This window comes from Perissodus microlepis, chromosome 7 (genome assembly GCF_051167445.1).
Source record: "Perissodus microlepis isolate ML-2025 ecotype Zambia chromosome 7, ASM5116744v1, whole genome shotgun sequence".
NCBI classification, from domain to species: domain Eukaryota; kingdom Metazoa; phylum Chordata; class Actinopteri; order Cichliformes; family Cichlidae; genus Perissodus; species Perissodus microlepis.
Genome location: NC_140467.1, coordinates 48883439 through 48900458, shown reverse-complemented (window position 1 = coordinate 48900458; position 17020 = coordinate 48883439). Strand labels below are relative to the sequence as shown.

The following is a 17020-nucleotide window of genomic DNA, read 5'->3' as shown; positions in this document are numbered from 1 at the left end:
CATTAAATCTACCACTACCATACTAAGCTTTTCTGTTTAAATCAATAGCATTGGACTTGTATTTTGGAATGTGATCGCAGGCATCGGTAATTTTATTAAAATTTAATATATTTGTCCTTTAAATTAAATCTACATTAACTGATTTTGATTTCACGTTGATTTTCGTGCGCTTTAATAGATTTAAAACACGGTTCGTGTTTCTTTAAAAGACTGTAAACATTCTCACAACTTCCAGGTCATGCTGCATTCACGCGCATTCCACAGAATGGGAGGGGGGTTGGACTGGTTCGAAGCAAAGTTAAAAAAAAAAAAAGAAAAAAAAAAAAAGGGGCATACACGTTTCATTCCGAAATAGTTCACCAGTGCTAACGCAAAATTTACACCTTTGTTCCCTCGCGTCTGTAGTTTCAGTTGGAGATATTTACTTACCAAAAGAAACTGCATGAATTGTGCAAAAACGGGCTGATCCCCCCCCCCCCCCGCTGTCAAAATTTCCAGTATTTACGATGGGATGTTGGCTTTATACCGATAAGACCTGAACGCAACGTGAAGGTCAACAAGTGTGGCTAACGATTAGCTAACTGCAGCTTATCCACTGTTGCTCGTGGAAAGCCGTGGATGAATGTGCGTATGTCCCCACTTTGTTCTAAAATAACGAAGTATAAAAACGTACCTTCAAAATTAAAAGAAGTTAATTGTATGTAGGCAAGCCTACTGGCATGTCAAGTTTTAATTGCAAGTGTTAGCTGAGTTGCCTGAATTAACGTTAGCTGGCGTCAGTATGACGAAGTTTAATTTTTTTTTCTAGCGAGTTTTGGGGATGTTATTGCCATAATACCACGTTAAATATCCAAAATAAAATATAAATCTTTCTGCTACGGTATTTTGGAAACTCATTCAGCGGCCATGTATACGAATATAGATGGCAAAAGCAGGCCAGTATTGTTGACCTGCGCTCATAATAGTATTAATAATAATGTACATTTTTTGTACTACTCTGTCGTGATTAAAGCTGAAATCGAGCATATATATGATAAGTGACCACCGCCACCACGCGTCGTATTCCGTTTTTTTCATATAGGATGGCGTCATTTGGCTGGAAGAGGAAAGTTGGGGAGAAGGTGTCCAAGTCAGCGGTGCAGCATTTTGAGGCAGAAGCGGAGAAAGCTGTGGATGATGGGCCAAGTCAGGACCCCGAGGTGGATTGGCTGCACGCTATCAAACGACGGCGGGAGATCCTGCTGGAGGACTGTGCTGCCAAGAGCAAGAGACTGGAGGAGGAGGGTGCCCTGTTGGCTGAGCATGGCAGGTGAGAGTGCTTGGCGCAAACATATTCTGACAGGCACACAGAAACATTCATTACAGTACACATACGGTAGGGTGACCAACCGTCCTCGTTTTTTGCACTTGTTGACATTTTTTATTTCACCATTCATTAACTGCACCGAGAAGGTGTCTTTTAAATATGTTAAAGTTTTCTTTAAGCAAACAGTATTATTAGTTCTTCATGACTGGGCCAAGTGTCCTCTTTTTTTGGGAATCAAAATATAGTCACCCTAACATACAGTACTGCGCAAATGTTTTGATCCACCTCTTATTTTTTGTCATTTATTATTTCCTTACGCTTAGCTTATAAAATTAGGCTACGTTCACACTGCAGGCGAAAGCGCATCAAATCCGATTTTTTTGACCCTATGCGACCCATATCCGATCATGGTATGACAGTGTGAACGGCACAAATCCGATATTTTCAAATCTGATCTGGGTCACTTTCGTATGTGCTACTGAATCCGATACATATCGGATGTTTTAGAAAGCGACTGCTGTTTGAATGGTCATGTCGCATTAAATCCGTCTTTTACGTCACTGACACAAGACAGACGCCAATTATCAGCGCCGGAGAAGCGTTGTGTGTGACATCTTCTTTTGCGCAAGCGGGCCGCTTTGAGCGTTCACACTAGAGAGCGTGTTAAGTCTAATTGTTGAATGTTGCCATTGTGTTTCTTAAATTTGTACAGTCTTAGTTCAAGCAGTAGGATCAAAGCCATTCCTTTGATCCTGACCACCTCTCCAACCACTCTGTGCTGGGGGAGGTTTTATTGTAGATACATCCTATCTGAAAGATCTGTTTCTTTTGATGTAAGCTTCCTGGGTTTACAACCCTTTGGTCAGCAGGAGGTCTAACACACACATTCTCACATAACACACACACACACACTCACATAACACAGACACACACACTCTTACAGAAGTTCACACATATACATACAAATGCCTTGTCTTAGGACCATGTGGGCGTGGCTTTGTTCTGACGTGTTTTGTGTGAACTGTCTCTCAATAAAAGGTAGCAGGAGGAGGTCAGATCTGGGGGTCATTTTCGTGGTGGACACAGACGAGGCCTCCCTTGCGCAAATAATCGATCGATCGATCGACTGTCTTGTTTTCTTCATGATGAATAAGTCTCTAGAATTAGCGGGGCTTGTGGAAACACAGACCCAACAGAGCGTTTGCTGTCGCATTTTATTTGTAGTGTGAACAAGCAGACAAAAAAATCGGATTTGATCAAAAAATCGGAATTGAGCATTAAGACCTGCAGTGTGAACGTAGCCTTAGAAATGGTTGTGGCGATTTATTGAAACGTGCTAACATAAATGGAAATGCATTATATAGGACAGAAACAGTTTGTATTGTTAGTGTAAATATATGGTATGATCGCCTTTATTTTTCAACACAGCCCAGCAAAGACTCCAATCCAGCTCCCTTGATTGCTTTGGAAAATGTGTATTTTCATTTTTGGACTTAACTGTATTTTTATACCGTTTAGGTTTTATAAATATGGAACAGTATGGGCAGTGAGCTACCAGAACCTTTTCTGCAATTCTACAATTCTGAATTGTGCTCCTGAAATTGCATTTCTTTTATATATTAAGATATCTCAAGCATTAAATGTGTAGTTAACCGTCTTTACGTTGACAGAAAGTGGCGTTTCACTTGTCCGGCCCACTGAAGATCAAAGACGACTGTATGTGGCCCGCAATGTAAATTTAGTTTGTCATCTCTGGGCTATGGTGAGGCCAGTCCCTAACTGATAGTGCCCATTGTCACTGACTGTCAGTCCAGTTCTTGTGTAATCTGGGATACCTCAGTGTGTTGTCTTCATTTTCCTTCCTTAATAATGGCTACTTGAAAGACAGCCTTCTACTGAGACCATTTTTGATGAGACTTCAGTGAACAGTAGATTGATAAACTGAAGGGCCAGATGTCTGGTTTCTGGTGGAATTTTTTCCAGTTTCTTAAGGAAATTACTTCCAGATACTATTCATCTGCTATATATATATTTTTTAAGGCCTGTCTCTTCTTATTTGTCCTCCACTTGTCCACTTTCCTCAAATTCTTTTAAGGACGCACTGCACACCATACCAAGATATAGAAGGTTAATAGCTCTTTAGAAATCAACCTTGTTGGAACAAATATATTATTTTATACGTGTCAGTCTGTGTTATCTTTGGCACTTTTCATAGATTCAGACAAAGAAACGGAAACAAATTGTGTTTTTTGTTACAAGCTGCCAGTAACAAAGTTTTTAAAGATACAATTTAAAATTGGTTCTTGGCTAAGTTGTCTGTTATATGTAGACAAAACACACTGGTTAATCCCTTTAGTTAGGTGCCTTTTGAGTGTGTGAATGATTTGTACTTCAGTGTTAAAAGGTTTGAGAAACAAAAAAATCATTCCTCTGAAAATAATCAGGTACAAGGACTGGACTGAAAATTAGTGAAAAAGCTGCCAATGTCCAGAGAAAAACTTTGAAAGACCCTCAGAAAGACGGGACAACTATTTTCCAAGACCACTTTAAAAGATTACAAGAAAGCCTGATTCACTGGAAGCAAATAATAAAGAAATGAGGGGTGGCTTAAGTCTTTTGCACAGCACTGCAATTCAATAAAGCTGTAGTTGTTAATGAAATCAGACAATAGAAATCCAATATTTGTGCAGCTGTTGCCTTGGCAAAAACAGCCAGTGGTGAAAAAAAGGCTGTATACATGAGCCACGTTCCTTAAAAGTAATTTTCCACACTGTTTGCCAAGTAGGATTACAGCATGAATCATATTTGTATTCTGTGGTAATAAGGGCATCCTGTCAGTGTGCTGCTAGATTCCCTTGTGAAAAGTTCTGGGAGAACTGTCAGTTTCAACATTTTTCCCTCCTCAGCTTTGCTGTTAGTAAGAGTCATGTTACTTCAGATCCTCTCCAGAGGAGGGCAGCATTGTACAGACAATAAAGACATATCGAACACAGTTTAGATATTTCTGTTGGCTTTCTAGTAAAGATTTACATTAAAAACATATTAAATCCAAGGGGACGTGTAACTTAGAAAGGCATCTAAGGTTGAGGTTTTCCTTGTATTTAATTTAATGGCTTTTCTGTGAAAGGTCTAGCACATGTTTCAGAAGTCAAAGAGCATTTGTTCTTCTCAGATCATCTGGTCAGATTATCTCTATTTAATATTGGAGGGGAAAATAAAAACACAGCAGCATTATTTAAGCTTTTCAAACAGAGCAGGGATTTAAAGGTTTAAATCTACTCAGCTCTACTGTCAGAGTTCCCGAAGTAAACTTTAGAACTAACGTTAGACTGACTAATAACAAGCAATGTGGTTAGTTTAAGAGAGCTTTTTATTTTATTTTAAATGGATACTCACCATTTCAACTCATTATTTTTTTTCTTTTTAAATAGATACAGATATTACAAAAAAATAAGCCTCTTTCAGAAGCTGTTTTTATGTTTGTTTTGTGATAATTTAACCTCTTTAACCAAATAACAATCACATCGTGAAAGCTTCCTAGTCCAGAAGACATGATGCTGTTGTCCACAGTGACTGCCTGTAATTATATTTGTGAAAAGAAAGTGGATTTTACTGAGGAAATTATGTCTTACTGCTCCATAATTGCAGTTCAGTGGTTTGAAATGGTGTCTGGTCGAGGATGTCAGCCATGTCTTTTTTTCTTTTCCCTCTAATAACATTGACCTGTGATGTCAGCCTGATATTACAAAAGTTTAGATGTTTGTGATGTAATTGAACAGCTCCTATAGTACCTGCTTGTTCTGTGAGCAGAATAGTAGGGGGGTTATGTTTTGCCTGTTTTTCTACAATTATGTCTTTATGTTAACATCTATTTGCTACCTAAAGGTTTTACCGTACACAGTTAATATTTATATTTCCCACAAATGTATTTTGTTTTGATATTTATCTAATTTTATTTCCTGTTGCCAAATATCCTTTAAGTGGATTCCCTCCCATAGTTGCCTTAAAACACTTCTTTACCATCAGCATTACCATCACTACATCAGAGCTTATTAACTGAACTGATATAAAATCAACAGGTTTGCAGTGTAAATATCAAAATTGCTCTATTGTGATACTATGGTGCATAATGTGTTGCCATACTTCAGCGATGGCTCAGTCACACACAGAGTAACAAATAAAGTGGCAGACAAATAATTACCATCTGCTGTATAAATGCAGTCAGATTGCCATCATGTTGGAATTAATTAGAGTCCGTGTGCGCCGATGAGTGCAGCACCTTATCTGGAGTACAACTCTTTGCAGTAGGGGAGTCGATCCAACTGGTTGCATTTTGGCTATATTCTTATATAAAAGCAAGGTTGCCATTCTGCAGCAACTACATTTGTGGAGCAATTTCTAAATATTTGTTAACTCCATAAATAGTTAATATGAATTTGTTTTTAATGTGAATTGTAAAAATTGATGGTAACAGATTTGCAGTTTTTCCTGGTTTATATCAGTTAATTGCTGCTTTATCACAAATCGGTTGCATATTATTGCCAACTTGATCTCATCTGTCACAAACTGACCGCAGCTTCCATCTTATTCCTTTTTTATTATCATGTTGATGCAGCAAGTAACTGCCAGTGATCGCAGACCTGATTAATGCTTTTGAAACAACCATTTCAAATCCAACTCAGCTGCAAGTTCTTTGCACACGCTCAGATTAATTTTGGGAAACACCATGGATTTCCCTAGTGTTACTGAAACATTAGTTAATTTAAGAGTAATATAAACTTCCCACTGACACACTAAATGTCATGCTTACCAAAGAGTTTTCTGTAATTTGGGCTGTTGTTGCCATCTTTAGGAGATTAGCTGCCTTGTCGTTGTTGTATATGTGTGACTGGGCTCACTGACACATTTATTCACAAACTGCATATGTGTTTAAAAAAAAAAACTAAATGTCTGCCTCACAGTGAAACAATCATCATTTCAAGGAGGTTGCATAACAAACAAAGACGTTTATAAGGTAAAATATGAGGTAATAGCTCATCTTAGGTATGTCTATTATTTTTTTTTATTTTTAAATTTTGTCCAGCAAGTTGTGTTTTCTCAAAAGCAGAGAATGCCAGATATGATATTTGAAATCTCTTTGAAATGGTCAACATGTTATTGTGTAGTCAGGATATCAGGGTTTCTTATGATAGGAGCATGCTGGGATTTTCTCCTTTTTTGGACAGTAGCGTGTTAAATGATCTCAATGTTCTGTCCTCTACTGTATTTCATAATTTTCCACTCTTTCTTTAAACTAATAACGAGTAAGCACTTAAATCATTCAAATGGTATTAGGCTATGAGCAGAGGCATTATAAGAGAGACATATACCACTAAAGGAAACCTTTGTTTTAATCTGTGGAAGAATTTTGCAACAGTAAAATCAGAGGAATATAACTTCCACTGGAAAAGAGTTGGCAAACTGTTTAAGTGTGTTTTTTAAAGATAGTTTTGAATAATGATTCTGTGCATGCAGTTTTTATGTTAATTTATATTACGTTCCAAAATAGCTGCCCAAATAATGGACTTTCTTAAAATTGATACTAGTTACTGTCCCGTCTCTCTAAACCCGTCTTTGACTGATAAACAGTTATGATGCCACTAGAAGAGCCATTTTTAGCTTGCAGGCCTCACATGGTTTATAGCTCATTGCTTAATTTCCTCATATGATTTTGCAGTATTCTTTACTTCATGTAATGGAAAGATTTCCACACTCCTTTAGTTCCGTTTCCTCGCTGTTCTCTCTGCCTTTTGAATGCAGTGGCATGTTTTCTGACTGCAGTCTGAACTTTGTAGGTGATGACCACTAGTTGTCTCATTGTGTGATTTGAATTGCTTTTGATTTTCTCAGGATATCCATCTCCATAAAGCTATAAAAGGTGTCGATTTGACATATATATTGTGAAACCCAGAACGTCACCTCTTGTCTTTATCTTGATCGGGAAACCAGTGTTGTGTCAATATTGACCAGAGGAAGAGAGTTCCTAGAATCGCCTGGAGCGTATGCATATGTGGTGAAATACCTGAAGACTTGTGAATCCTGGTATACAAATCTATGCAAAGCAGTTAACTATAGTGGTGACAGCTGCTTGGAGTGAGGTTCTAGAGAAGCTTAATGTGACTTCATGCAAATTCTGCTATCGTTCTGCTTTAATGTCTGGGAAGGAACTAGTAGACAACGTAATTAGCTCATGCTAAGAAACCACCAAGGGAGATTTTGGTTTACCGTTTGTCTCTTCACTTCAGCCAACCTTTTTCTGTTTATGTAACCTGCTGCAGCCTGTGTGCACTCTCTGCTGCCGGAAGTGGGCAGATGTTGTGGCGTACACATGCAGCTTTATAGTTTTAAGAAATTCTTTGTTCTAGAAACCTTTTTTCCCCACTTTTTCTATTATAAAGATGATAAATGTATTTTAGGTTTCTTTGTTTTTTAACAGGCAAGACAAAAAAAGCACAAAACCAACCATGTGGTTATGGTTGTAGTAAACAAATGAAACATGATACAGCCATGTTAGTAATAGTCTGGTTTTCTAATCTTTTAGGGAGTTGCCTGAAAGAATAGAAAAGTAGGGCAGAGGCAGCTTTCAAATTAGGTGGCATTTCTACAGCACGCAACAATAGAAATAATTAGGGGAAAGTGCTTTTATGATGTCCACAAGCATGTGGACCCATGTTAGTTTGCATAACATATCAAATCTCAGGGTGGAGATGGTGAAACTGGGTGTCTCATTTCACTGCTTTATATTATTTACTGTTTGAATTGATTGCGCTTCAGTGCTGCATTACCTGCAGAATTTAACCTCAGCAAAGTTCAATATGAACCTGTGTTTAACTTGGTGCTGTGAGCCACGTCTGGATGTTTGGTTTTGTGTAGGTTGGCAATGTTTAGATTGGCTTTGTGTAAATTCACAGTGAACACAGCAAGCATTCATGGTTCATAAATGCATGACTATTAAGAAGTGAATGTGCTTTACCTATACGACTCTGATTATAGATACCTGAATCCCACTTTTCTCAGTTGGATTTGAACCACAGTGTGTGTTTTCTTCAGGCACTGGGAGGCCATCAAGAAGTGGGATGAGGCCATTCAGTTGACTCCAGACAACCCACTACTGTATGAAATGAAGTCCCAGGTATATCATTAATTATATTCTCTAACAGACATATTTTCTCAACAAACAGTGGTGGAAATAATTAGTTGATCCTCTGCTGAAGTTTGTTCACATCTTTGTAAGTGAGCAATCTCAAATTTTATGATAGCAAGTAAACAAGATCTTGCCTCATGAGGTGATGATGATCATGAGAAAAGTTTTGGATCACCCTAAAACTGCATGAAAGGAGCTGGTTAATGATCTGAAGACAGTTGGGACCACAGTCACCAACTGGTACCACTGGTAACATACTAGCAGACCAACAGACCCGTCATGTTTGGAGGAAGAAAAATGCTGATTATGAGTTAAAGAGCAACATCCCTACAGGCAAGCACGGAGGTAGAAACAATTTGTTTTGGGACTGTTTTTCTGCAAAGGGCAACTACAGGGCGACTTCATGTAAGGGGACAGGCCAATGCACAGTCAGATCTTGGATGAAAACCTCCTTCCCTCAGTCAGAACACTGAAGATGGGTCGCAGATGCATCTTCCAGCATGTCAATGAGCTAAAACAAACCACCAAGGCAACAAAGGAGTGGCTAAAGAAGAAGCACATTAGGCCATGGAGTGGCCTAGCCAGTCTCCAGACCTCAGTCTGATAGAAAGTATGTGGAGGGAGCCAAAGCTTTAAGTTGCCAAACTGCAGCCAAGAAACCTAAAGGATTTAGAGAGTTTCTGTAAAGAGCAGTGGGCCAAAATCCTTCCTGAGATGTGTGAAACATTGTGACCAGCTACAAGAAATGTCTTACTGCTGTGCTTTCCAACAAGGGTTTTTCCACCAAGTGCTTACTCAAGTTTTGCTTAGTGATCAAATAATAGATTTTTAAAATTCATTCTTATCAGTAGCAGCCCTGAAGAAATGTGATCTTAGTGCAATTTTAATGATAATTTATTTTCACTTCCATTGAAATTGCATTTGAAAGGGATCATGATTCCAGTATGTATGGCTTGAATCTGACATGAGTAGGGATGGGTATTGATAAGATTTTCACGATTCCGATTCCATTTTTGATTCTGTTTAACGATTCGATTCTTTATCGATTCTCTTATCGATTCTTTTTAAAAAAGGAGAACACTAAGGTCGATTAGCTTAGAACTTTGTTTTATATCTTCTCTTTGAACAAGATAGAAATTTAGGAGTAACATGGCCTTACAAACCCAACAGTGAGATCTTAAGAGATCCAGCCTACGGCTCTTCAATGGGGTGTCACAGGGTCCCCAGGAAAAAAAATTGTAAATGTAAAATAAATATTCTTCTGTAGCAATAACAAAGTATAAGATAAATTATTCTGTAGCAATTACACAAGAATATCCAGTAATGTCCCTGCCTACAATTAAACACATTCACTTACCGAAAATCGGGGCATCTGCTGTGGCAAATGGGTGCAAGCCTTTTACCACAAACTTAGTCACTGCTCGGTGACATTCGTCTATCCTGGCCTAAAAGGAGACGCTACCGGTAGACTGCAGCGAGAACTGCCAGCATCTGAGCCAGCCAGACTCTCTCTCTCATCATGGTCACCTAAATGCACAGTAATGGCAGGTTTTGTAATAAGGCAGATCGCGCTAACATAATATGCACTGTTAGTTGATTATTTACCTGCCGCATTAACGGGAGAGGACGTGCAAACGTTACCGCTGCTGCTGGGTTGAGATTCACGAGTCCGGAGCGGAATTAAAAACACGACATTCATTTAAGGTTATCGCGTGTTTTGTGAGCAAATGCTTTTGCATATTCGTAGTGTTTCCTCCCTTAAATGAAATATCTACTTTTCAAGTATTGCAAGTCGCCCTGTTGTCATCCGTTCTGGTAAAGTATAACCAAACTTTTGAGCGTTTGAGCCGCCGTGTTTCCTGCCAGGTAAATGACGTTCCGCAACGTGGTGACGTCATTCGGGGCGACTGGAATCGATAAGGGAATCGTTTGCAAAAATGGCAAACAATACCAAGGAATTGAAACAGTGGGAACCGGTTCTCAACAAGAACCGGTTTTCGATACCCATCCCTAGACATGAGTGCAGTATCATATTTCATTTGTGAGAAAATGTACTTTAAAAAGCATATGTGGTTAACATTGTCTTTAACCACATGGTTGAAACAGCCGCCACATTTTGTTCTGCTGTTTCCTGATACACTGTAGAATTTTTGTGAGATGCGAAACCTCAAAACTTTAAAGATGCTGTTTTACACTTGGAGTTTTGTATTCAGTTATGCCAGTAAACCAGGTTGCAACGTCAGAGCTGAAAACAAAACTAGTGCAGAATTACCAAAAACTGCAGTAACTGCGTGAGGCTAGCTCCACAAGTGGGTCAGTTCTTGTAGAACGTTACATTATAATGCCCAGCTCAGCAGTAGAAGTAAATATGCGCAGTTAACATTAGCTTTCATAATATAATCCATAGCCAATATTTTTCAAGCAACTGATTCAGTTAATTGCATATCACGATGGGCATGTCAGGCATTACCTATCTTACCTACCTTAATCTGACTCACTAGCTCCTTCAGTGTTGCCAGTGTAGCATTTAAATTCTATTATTAACACCTAGCTTAACATTGCACCTTCTGGTCCAGTTCTGCCTTTTAAAAAATTCACCAAATGCTAATCTTGAGACTTTAAGCAATAGTCCACAAACATCAATCTTTTATATTCAGTCCATGGAATCCATAGTTAAAATTTTCTTGTTTAGTCGCATAAAATTTCAAAAAATATATTTTTTGTGATATCATGGTGTTTATCAGCAATGATAAATTAATGAGAGCTGCCAGTGGCCATGGCTACATAGACCATTTTTCCTGCTTCCACTATGAGATTAACGTCTGTTGCTTATTTCCAATACCATGTAAATAATCTTTAATCTTTTTTTTTTTTTAACTTTTCTCTACTTTCTTTTCCTCTTTGTTTTTATAGTTACTCTTTCTTTAGGTATTTTGGCTGCGCCTCAGTTCTCCTTTTCTTGTTTCACAAGAAAAGTAAAGAAGTCGTGGGTGTAGTCTCACAAACTCCATTATTTCCTCCATTATTTCCATAGTCATTCACATCTCACAGAGTACTCCAAGCCTAATATAATATCATCCATTATAAGAAATTTGAGAAGGAAATCATTAGAGAAGCATTTATTAGGGTATTGGGAAAACACCGCAGCATGATTTTTTTCCTCATTCCAGGAATGACATGAGCTATGGCATGAATTCAAACTGGCCTTATACCATTTCTACTTGGATTGGGCTTCAGTGTGTTTGGACACACATGTACACCCACTTCACCTATTAGTATCCATTAGCACTGCTGATGTTGTTCACAATCGTTAGACTGAAAATGGGCTGGTTCTCATCAAATGCCTATTACTGGCCCAGATGACGAGTTTGGTTACAGTGACTCTGCTGGCCTTTTACTTCCTCTCATCACTTTCTTCCTGTTTAATTTAATCTGTGCCACTTGTGTCCTGCCACTTGTATATCTGTGTGGCTGAAATCAGTCCAGTTTGTAAACCTTTTACTGCGTCTTACTGGCTATAAATTAATGATTCCAACCTATGGTGGATCCTGTTGATAATGAGATGTCTTCAAAATGTTATGGCTTTGAAGGCATTTTGGTTTGCGGTGTTCTGACAGAGACATTTTAGGTATTCCTGGCGTATCAGTGGGTATCAAGCTATGGTATTAAAGCAGTCTTTAGACTTCAACATGTTGTGTTGGTGCATCCTGCTGTACACTGGTGCTATTCTCACATCTAAGTCTCACGTTGAAATGTGATTGAAAAAGGAGGAAGTAAAAGTAAACCTGTGTCCAGCAATAGCAAGAGCATAAATGTCCTAACAACAATACTCAGTTTAGCTTTATTTTTGTCAGCATCGCTTTGCTCTGCATATATACAAAAATCATAAAAGACAATAATGCTATTTTTAACAGCATTACCAGCGAATGCAGAAACGCCACCGCTAAAAGTCAGAGAACCTCTTCAAAAATAGTTTTTGTTTATTATGCAAATACATGCACAAAGTTGTCAGGTCTTGACTTCAGGCATGACAAAAGCGAAATCAAAAAGGGCCAGCATCTGAATAATAGATGACTTTATAATACAAGGTTAAAGACGTTAACAACTTCAGTTTTACACTGTTAAATGCGATCACAGAAAATGTCAGTGATTTAGAGAGAAATCTTGTGACCATGAAGGTGCTCTGCACTGTACTGTACTGCAGGACTAGTGGTTCAGTAAGTCACCACAAAACAGTCTGCAGGGAAGGCGATATCAATTATTTACTTTTAATATGGTAACTGACCAGTATCAAGCTGAAAATAAAATGGTGTGATATATGAAAAGATATAAAGCAACAATAAATAAATAAATAGTCACACTACAAAATGTAAGTAGACAGTTTAAAGCCTGTGTACTTTCTGATCTCGATGATCTTTTTTTCTCTCTGTGATTTTGTTGCTGTTTTGTTTATGGCGTGCGTGCACTGCAACATCATCTTTAACCTTCTTTGTTGTCAGGTGCTGACCATTCTGCAGGAAGTCTTTCCAGCTGTGAAGGCAGCAGAGATGGCAGTGAAGTTCCGGCCATTGTGGTGGGAGGGCTGGCAGACCTTGGGTCGGGCACAGCTCAACTTGGGAGAGGTGGACCTAGTGAGTGTATCTGGCAATGCGTGGGGCTGGAGTCTCTCCCAGCTTTGATTGGACGAGAGCCAGAGCACACCCTCAACAGTTCACTAGTCTATCACAGGGCTAACACAGAAAGACAGACAATCATTCAGGCTCATATTTGCAGTTTTATTAGGTTAGTTTCACCCAACCGAATAACCTTATCTTTGGACTGTGAGAGGAAGCCAGAGTACCTGGAAAGAACAGGTGCAAAGACACGACTAACATGCAAATTCGCATGGAAAGGCCTCATGCTTTTGTCAGATCCCACCACACAACTGTGATACCTTGTGATACTTCTCTGCTGCCACTCTAGGCGTTCTACCCTGGCGTTTCTAGGGTATTTAAAAGTAGAAGGATAGTCCGAGCCTTCAGCTTTCAGGCCCCTGCTTCTGAGGAACCAGCTCCCAGTTTGGATTCAGGAGACAGACAAGACACCCTCTCTACTTTTAAGATTAGGATTAAAACTTTCCTTTTTGATAAAGTTTACAGTTAGGGCTGGATTAGGTGACCCTTAATCCACGTTTAGTTATGCTGTAGTTGTGCTGTATCAGTAGTGTTGCATAACAGTTGATGGCTTTTTTTTTCTTAGGCAGTCACTAATGGTCTTTACTGGAAGGATTAATTTATGCATTTGATTTTGCAATAAACTACGCCTGTTTATGTAGATGCTTGTAAGTCAGTTGTCTCGAATTTGGAGCGCCGTTAAGATGGATGACTTACTGTGTTTACTATTACTTTTTTTGTGAACTCTGTGAGACAAAGCGACTCTATGAAAGCACACCCAGGTGCCTGGGGCTTGGACGATTGCTTAAATTGCCCCAGAACACGCCGGGACCTGTGGGTGTTCGAAACTCGCAGATCACAGTTCTGCTGCTCGGCCCTTTTCAAGCCAAACAAACAGGGGTGAACTCAGAACGCCTTCAGCTAATGTTGCTCCTACACGCCCCAGAGCGGGAAACCTGTCCTATGGTACAAACAACAACAATAGGAAGTGTTGAAAGTTACAGCTAAAACTAAACCAAATATAGACACACCTCCCTCTGTAATGAAGCTTTTGGGAAGGAAAAGAAAAATACAGCACATCTATTTTTAGCTCGACTTGTTCAGTCGAGTTTCAAAGCTTTGTATGCACCGACATGTTTGAGTAGCACATGTTTGTGCAAATGTGAACACAGTGATTTCCATGTTTCCTCTCCATGGCTCTGCTCTAGTCCTTCCCTTCTTTAATTATTATCCCCTGCAATCCAATTCAAGGAAAATGCAAAGTCTCCATGCATGATTTGCGTTTTAGCATAAAGTTTGTTTGGCCATGAGTTTTATAGAGAAGACTGATGTTTTTTTTTTCCTGCAGTAGCAGTTGAAGGATTACTTTCATTTAAAAGGTTGATTTGGCTCTAGTTGATTCAAGATTATACTTGTTGTGTTGTTTTAGGCACAGACAGTTGCACTTTTTTCAGAAATCTTATTATGATTAACCTGTCATCATCTTTGACAGCGCATGTTATTTATGTTACAGGTGAGGAATGTTAACATCAAGTAGTTTTGATAGATTCCCATCAGGAGATTAATGCAGGCTAGCAATTCAAGCATAAAAAGCAATCTTCAGATTACAGAAAACACCATTTATCTTATCCTTTAAAGAATTGTGTTTTAATGAACAAGTAACAGATTTTCTTTTTTCTAGTCATAGTCCACGGAATCTCCGTGGACTATGACATTGCCAGGCAATAATGTGAGAGTAGGCAGCAGGTGGTAGAGAGCCTGGAGACGTGGAGTTATGCACTGGTGAGAAGAGGAATGCAAGGAGAGATAGATGTGACAGTTAAGCACCTACCTGGGGCCAACCGACAGTGCACAAGAGAGGTGAAGAAGAGTAGAGGCAAGGTGGTGTGGGTGGAGACGAGTGTGACAGAAGCAAGAGTTAAAGGTAAAGTTTACAAGATGATTGTAAACCTTCCCATTTGCTATGATGTATACTGTGTGGGGACACTGGCACTGACAGAGATCAGGATTGGTACAGATCAGGATGGACAAGATTAGAAATGAGTATATCAGAGGGACTGCTCATACAGAGCTGTTTGGAGACAAAGTTAGAGAGCCAAGGGTGAGATGGTTCGGACATGTGCAGACAAAGGATGTTGAAAAGAGGAAGACCACGGAGAAGAATCATGGAATTAGTGAAGGAGGACATGCAGAAGGTTGGTGTGACAGAAGAAGATGCTAGAGATTGATTGGAGGCAGATTATCTGCTGTGGCGACCCCTTAAAGGGAGCAACAACAACAAGAAGAAACCAGGCAGCATATTTCAGGAGTGATGTGTGGTCACATAGATAATTATAGACCATGAATCTTTCTGTTCAGTATAACTATTAACATTCAAAGTAATGTGCGAACCCATCCCACAGTCATATAAAAGTTATTGAGCTCCTTTTAATGGAACGATCAATCTGTCCACAATGAAGCTTGTGGTCGTGCTCATTACAACGCTGATGCTGCAATCACCTGCGGCATTTAGGACAGTAGTCCTATTTTCTGAAATGTTGTATATGTCCCTAAGCTCATGTCATTACTGTCCCTCTAGGCTGTGAGGTCATTCCAGATTGCCATCCACCAGTGCCCATCAGAGCGCACCCTGTGGCAGGAAGACCTTACCTGGGCTTGGAGGTTACAGAAGCAGCAAACAGCAACCAAGGAGAAGATTCGGCAAGAGGAGGAGACTAAAAAAGAGATCCTTAATGCCCCAGAGCTCAATCAGGACTATGATTTTGAGTCTGACGAAGTGCTAGCTGCTTGTGTGGCTGTCGCTGAGCGACAGACACGGTATGAGGAGCTAAAGAGGACCGCTGTAATCATAGATGCTGAGGGGAATGTAAAAAATGTACTCACAGGGGAGGAGGGATCAGAGGACTCAGCCACACCATCAAAGGAAGAGTTTGTCAAAGCAAGAGGACTTTTAAGAGAATATAAATGACTTTCAAGGTTCCGCTTTTGGTTTTGTCTTTTTTGTACATATTAACATTCACAAGACCTGTGAATGTTAATATGTACAAATTAAGACAGTTGAGTTTTACCCATGTGTGTCTGAATCCCATTCATGTAAATAGTAGTAAATGTGCATGTGATAATTAAGCTGTAACATAATGTGGTTTCAGACAACAGTAAAAACAGGCTGAGGGTCAGATTTCAATCTGTGAAGGTCCGTTCATTAATTACTGAGGATTCATCCTGATATTTGTAGAAATATAAACTTTATTTGCTTCTAGTTGTGTTTCAAAATAATGTGGACACTTGAATTGAGAGACTTTAACTTCCCTGATTTACATGAAAATTACAACATTTGCTTGTTAAAATCTACAGCCACAATCTTTATGTGCGATTGTAAAGTACAGAGAAAATTCACGAGACTTGTGGTTACATTTTACTCTTGAGGTGTCTGTGAATATGATTGTTTGTGGAATAGGATGTGGATTAAAACTCGATTTATGCTCAGCAAATTGTCAGTGAGTAAATAAACAATTAAAAAAAATGTCATAGTTGTGTTTCCTGCAGTTTACTTTAACCGGAGAAGAAGAATTTATTATGTACACTACCAGTGAAAGATTTGGACACACCTTCTCATTTAATGGTTCTTTATTTTTACTGCTTTCTACATTGTAGATACAGACTGAAGACATCAATTATATAAAGCAAGATATATGGAATTATGTAGCAAAGAAAAAAACAATAAATAACAATAAATGTTTTGAGTTATTTCACTTTTTTTGTTTACTCCTTATGTGTTGATTCATAGTTTAGATGCCTTCAGTGAGAATCTACAATGTAAATAGTAATTAAAATAAAGAAAAAAAAAAACATTAAATGAGAAGGTGCGTCCAAACATTT

At 38.9% G+C, this 17020-nt stretch overlaps 1 protein-coding gene across 1 annotated transcript; it reads left to right on the top strand.

Moving 5' to 3' along the window:
- Positions 1-513: 513 nt before the first annotated feature.
- On the top strand, positions 514-16671 carry ttc33 (tetratricopeptide repeat domain 33). The gene is made up of 5 exons (XM_084935629.1): positions 514-624; positions 1082-1309; positions 8396-8477; positions 12989-13120; positions 15720-16671. Coding segments are annotated over exons 1-5 (834 nt in total). The 5' UTR covers positions 514-622; the 3' UTR covers positions 16110-16671.
- Positions 16672-17020: the final 349 nt, after the last annotated feature.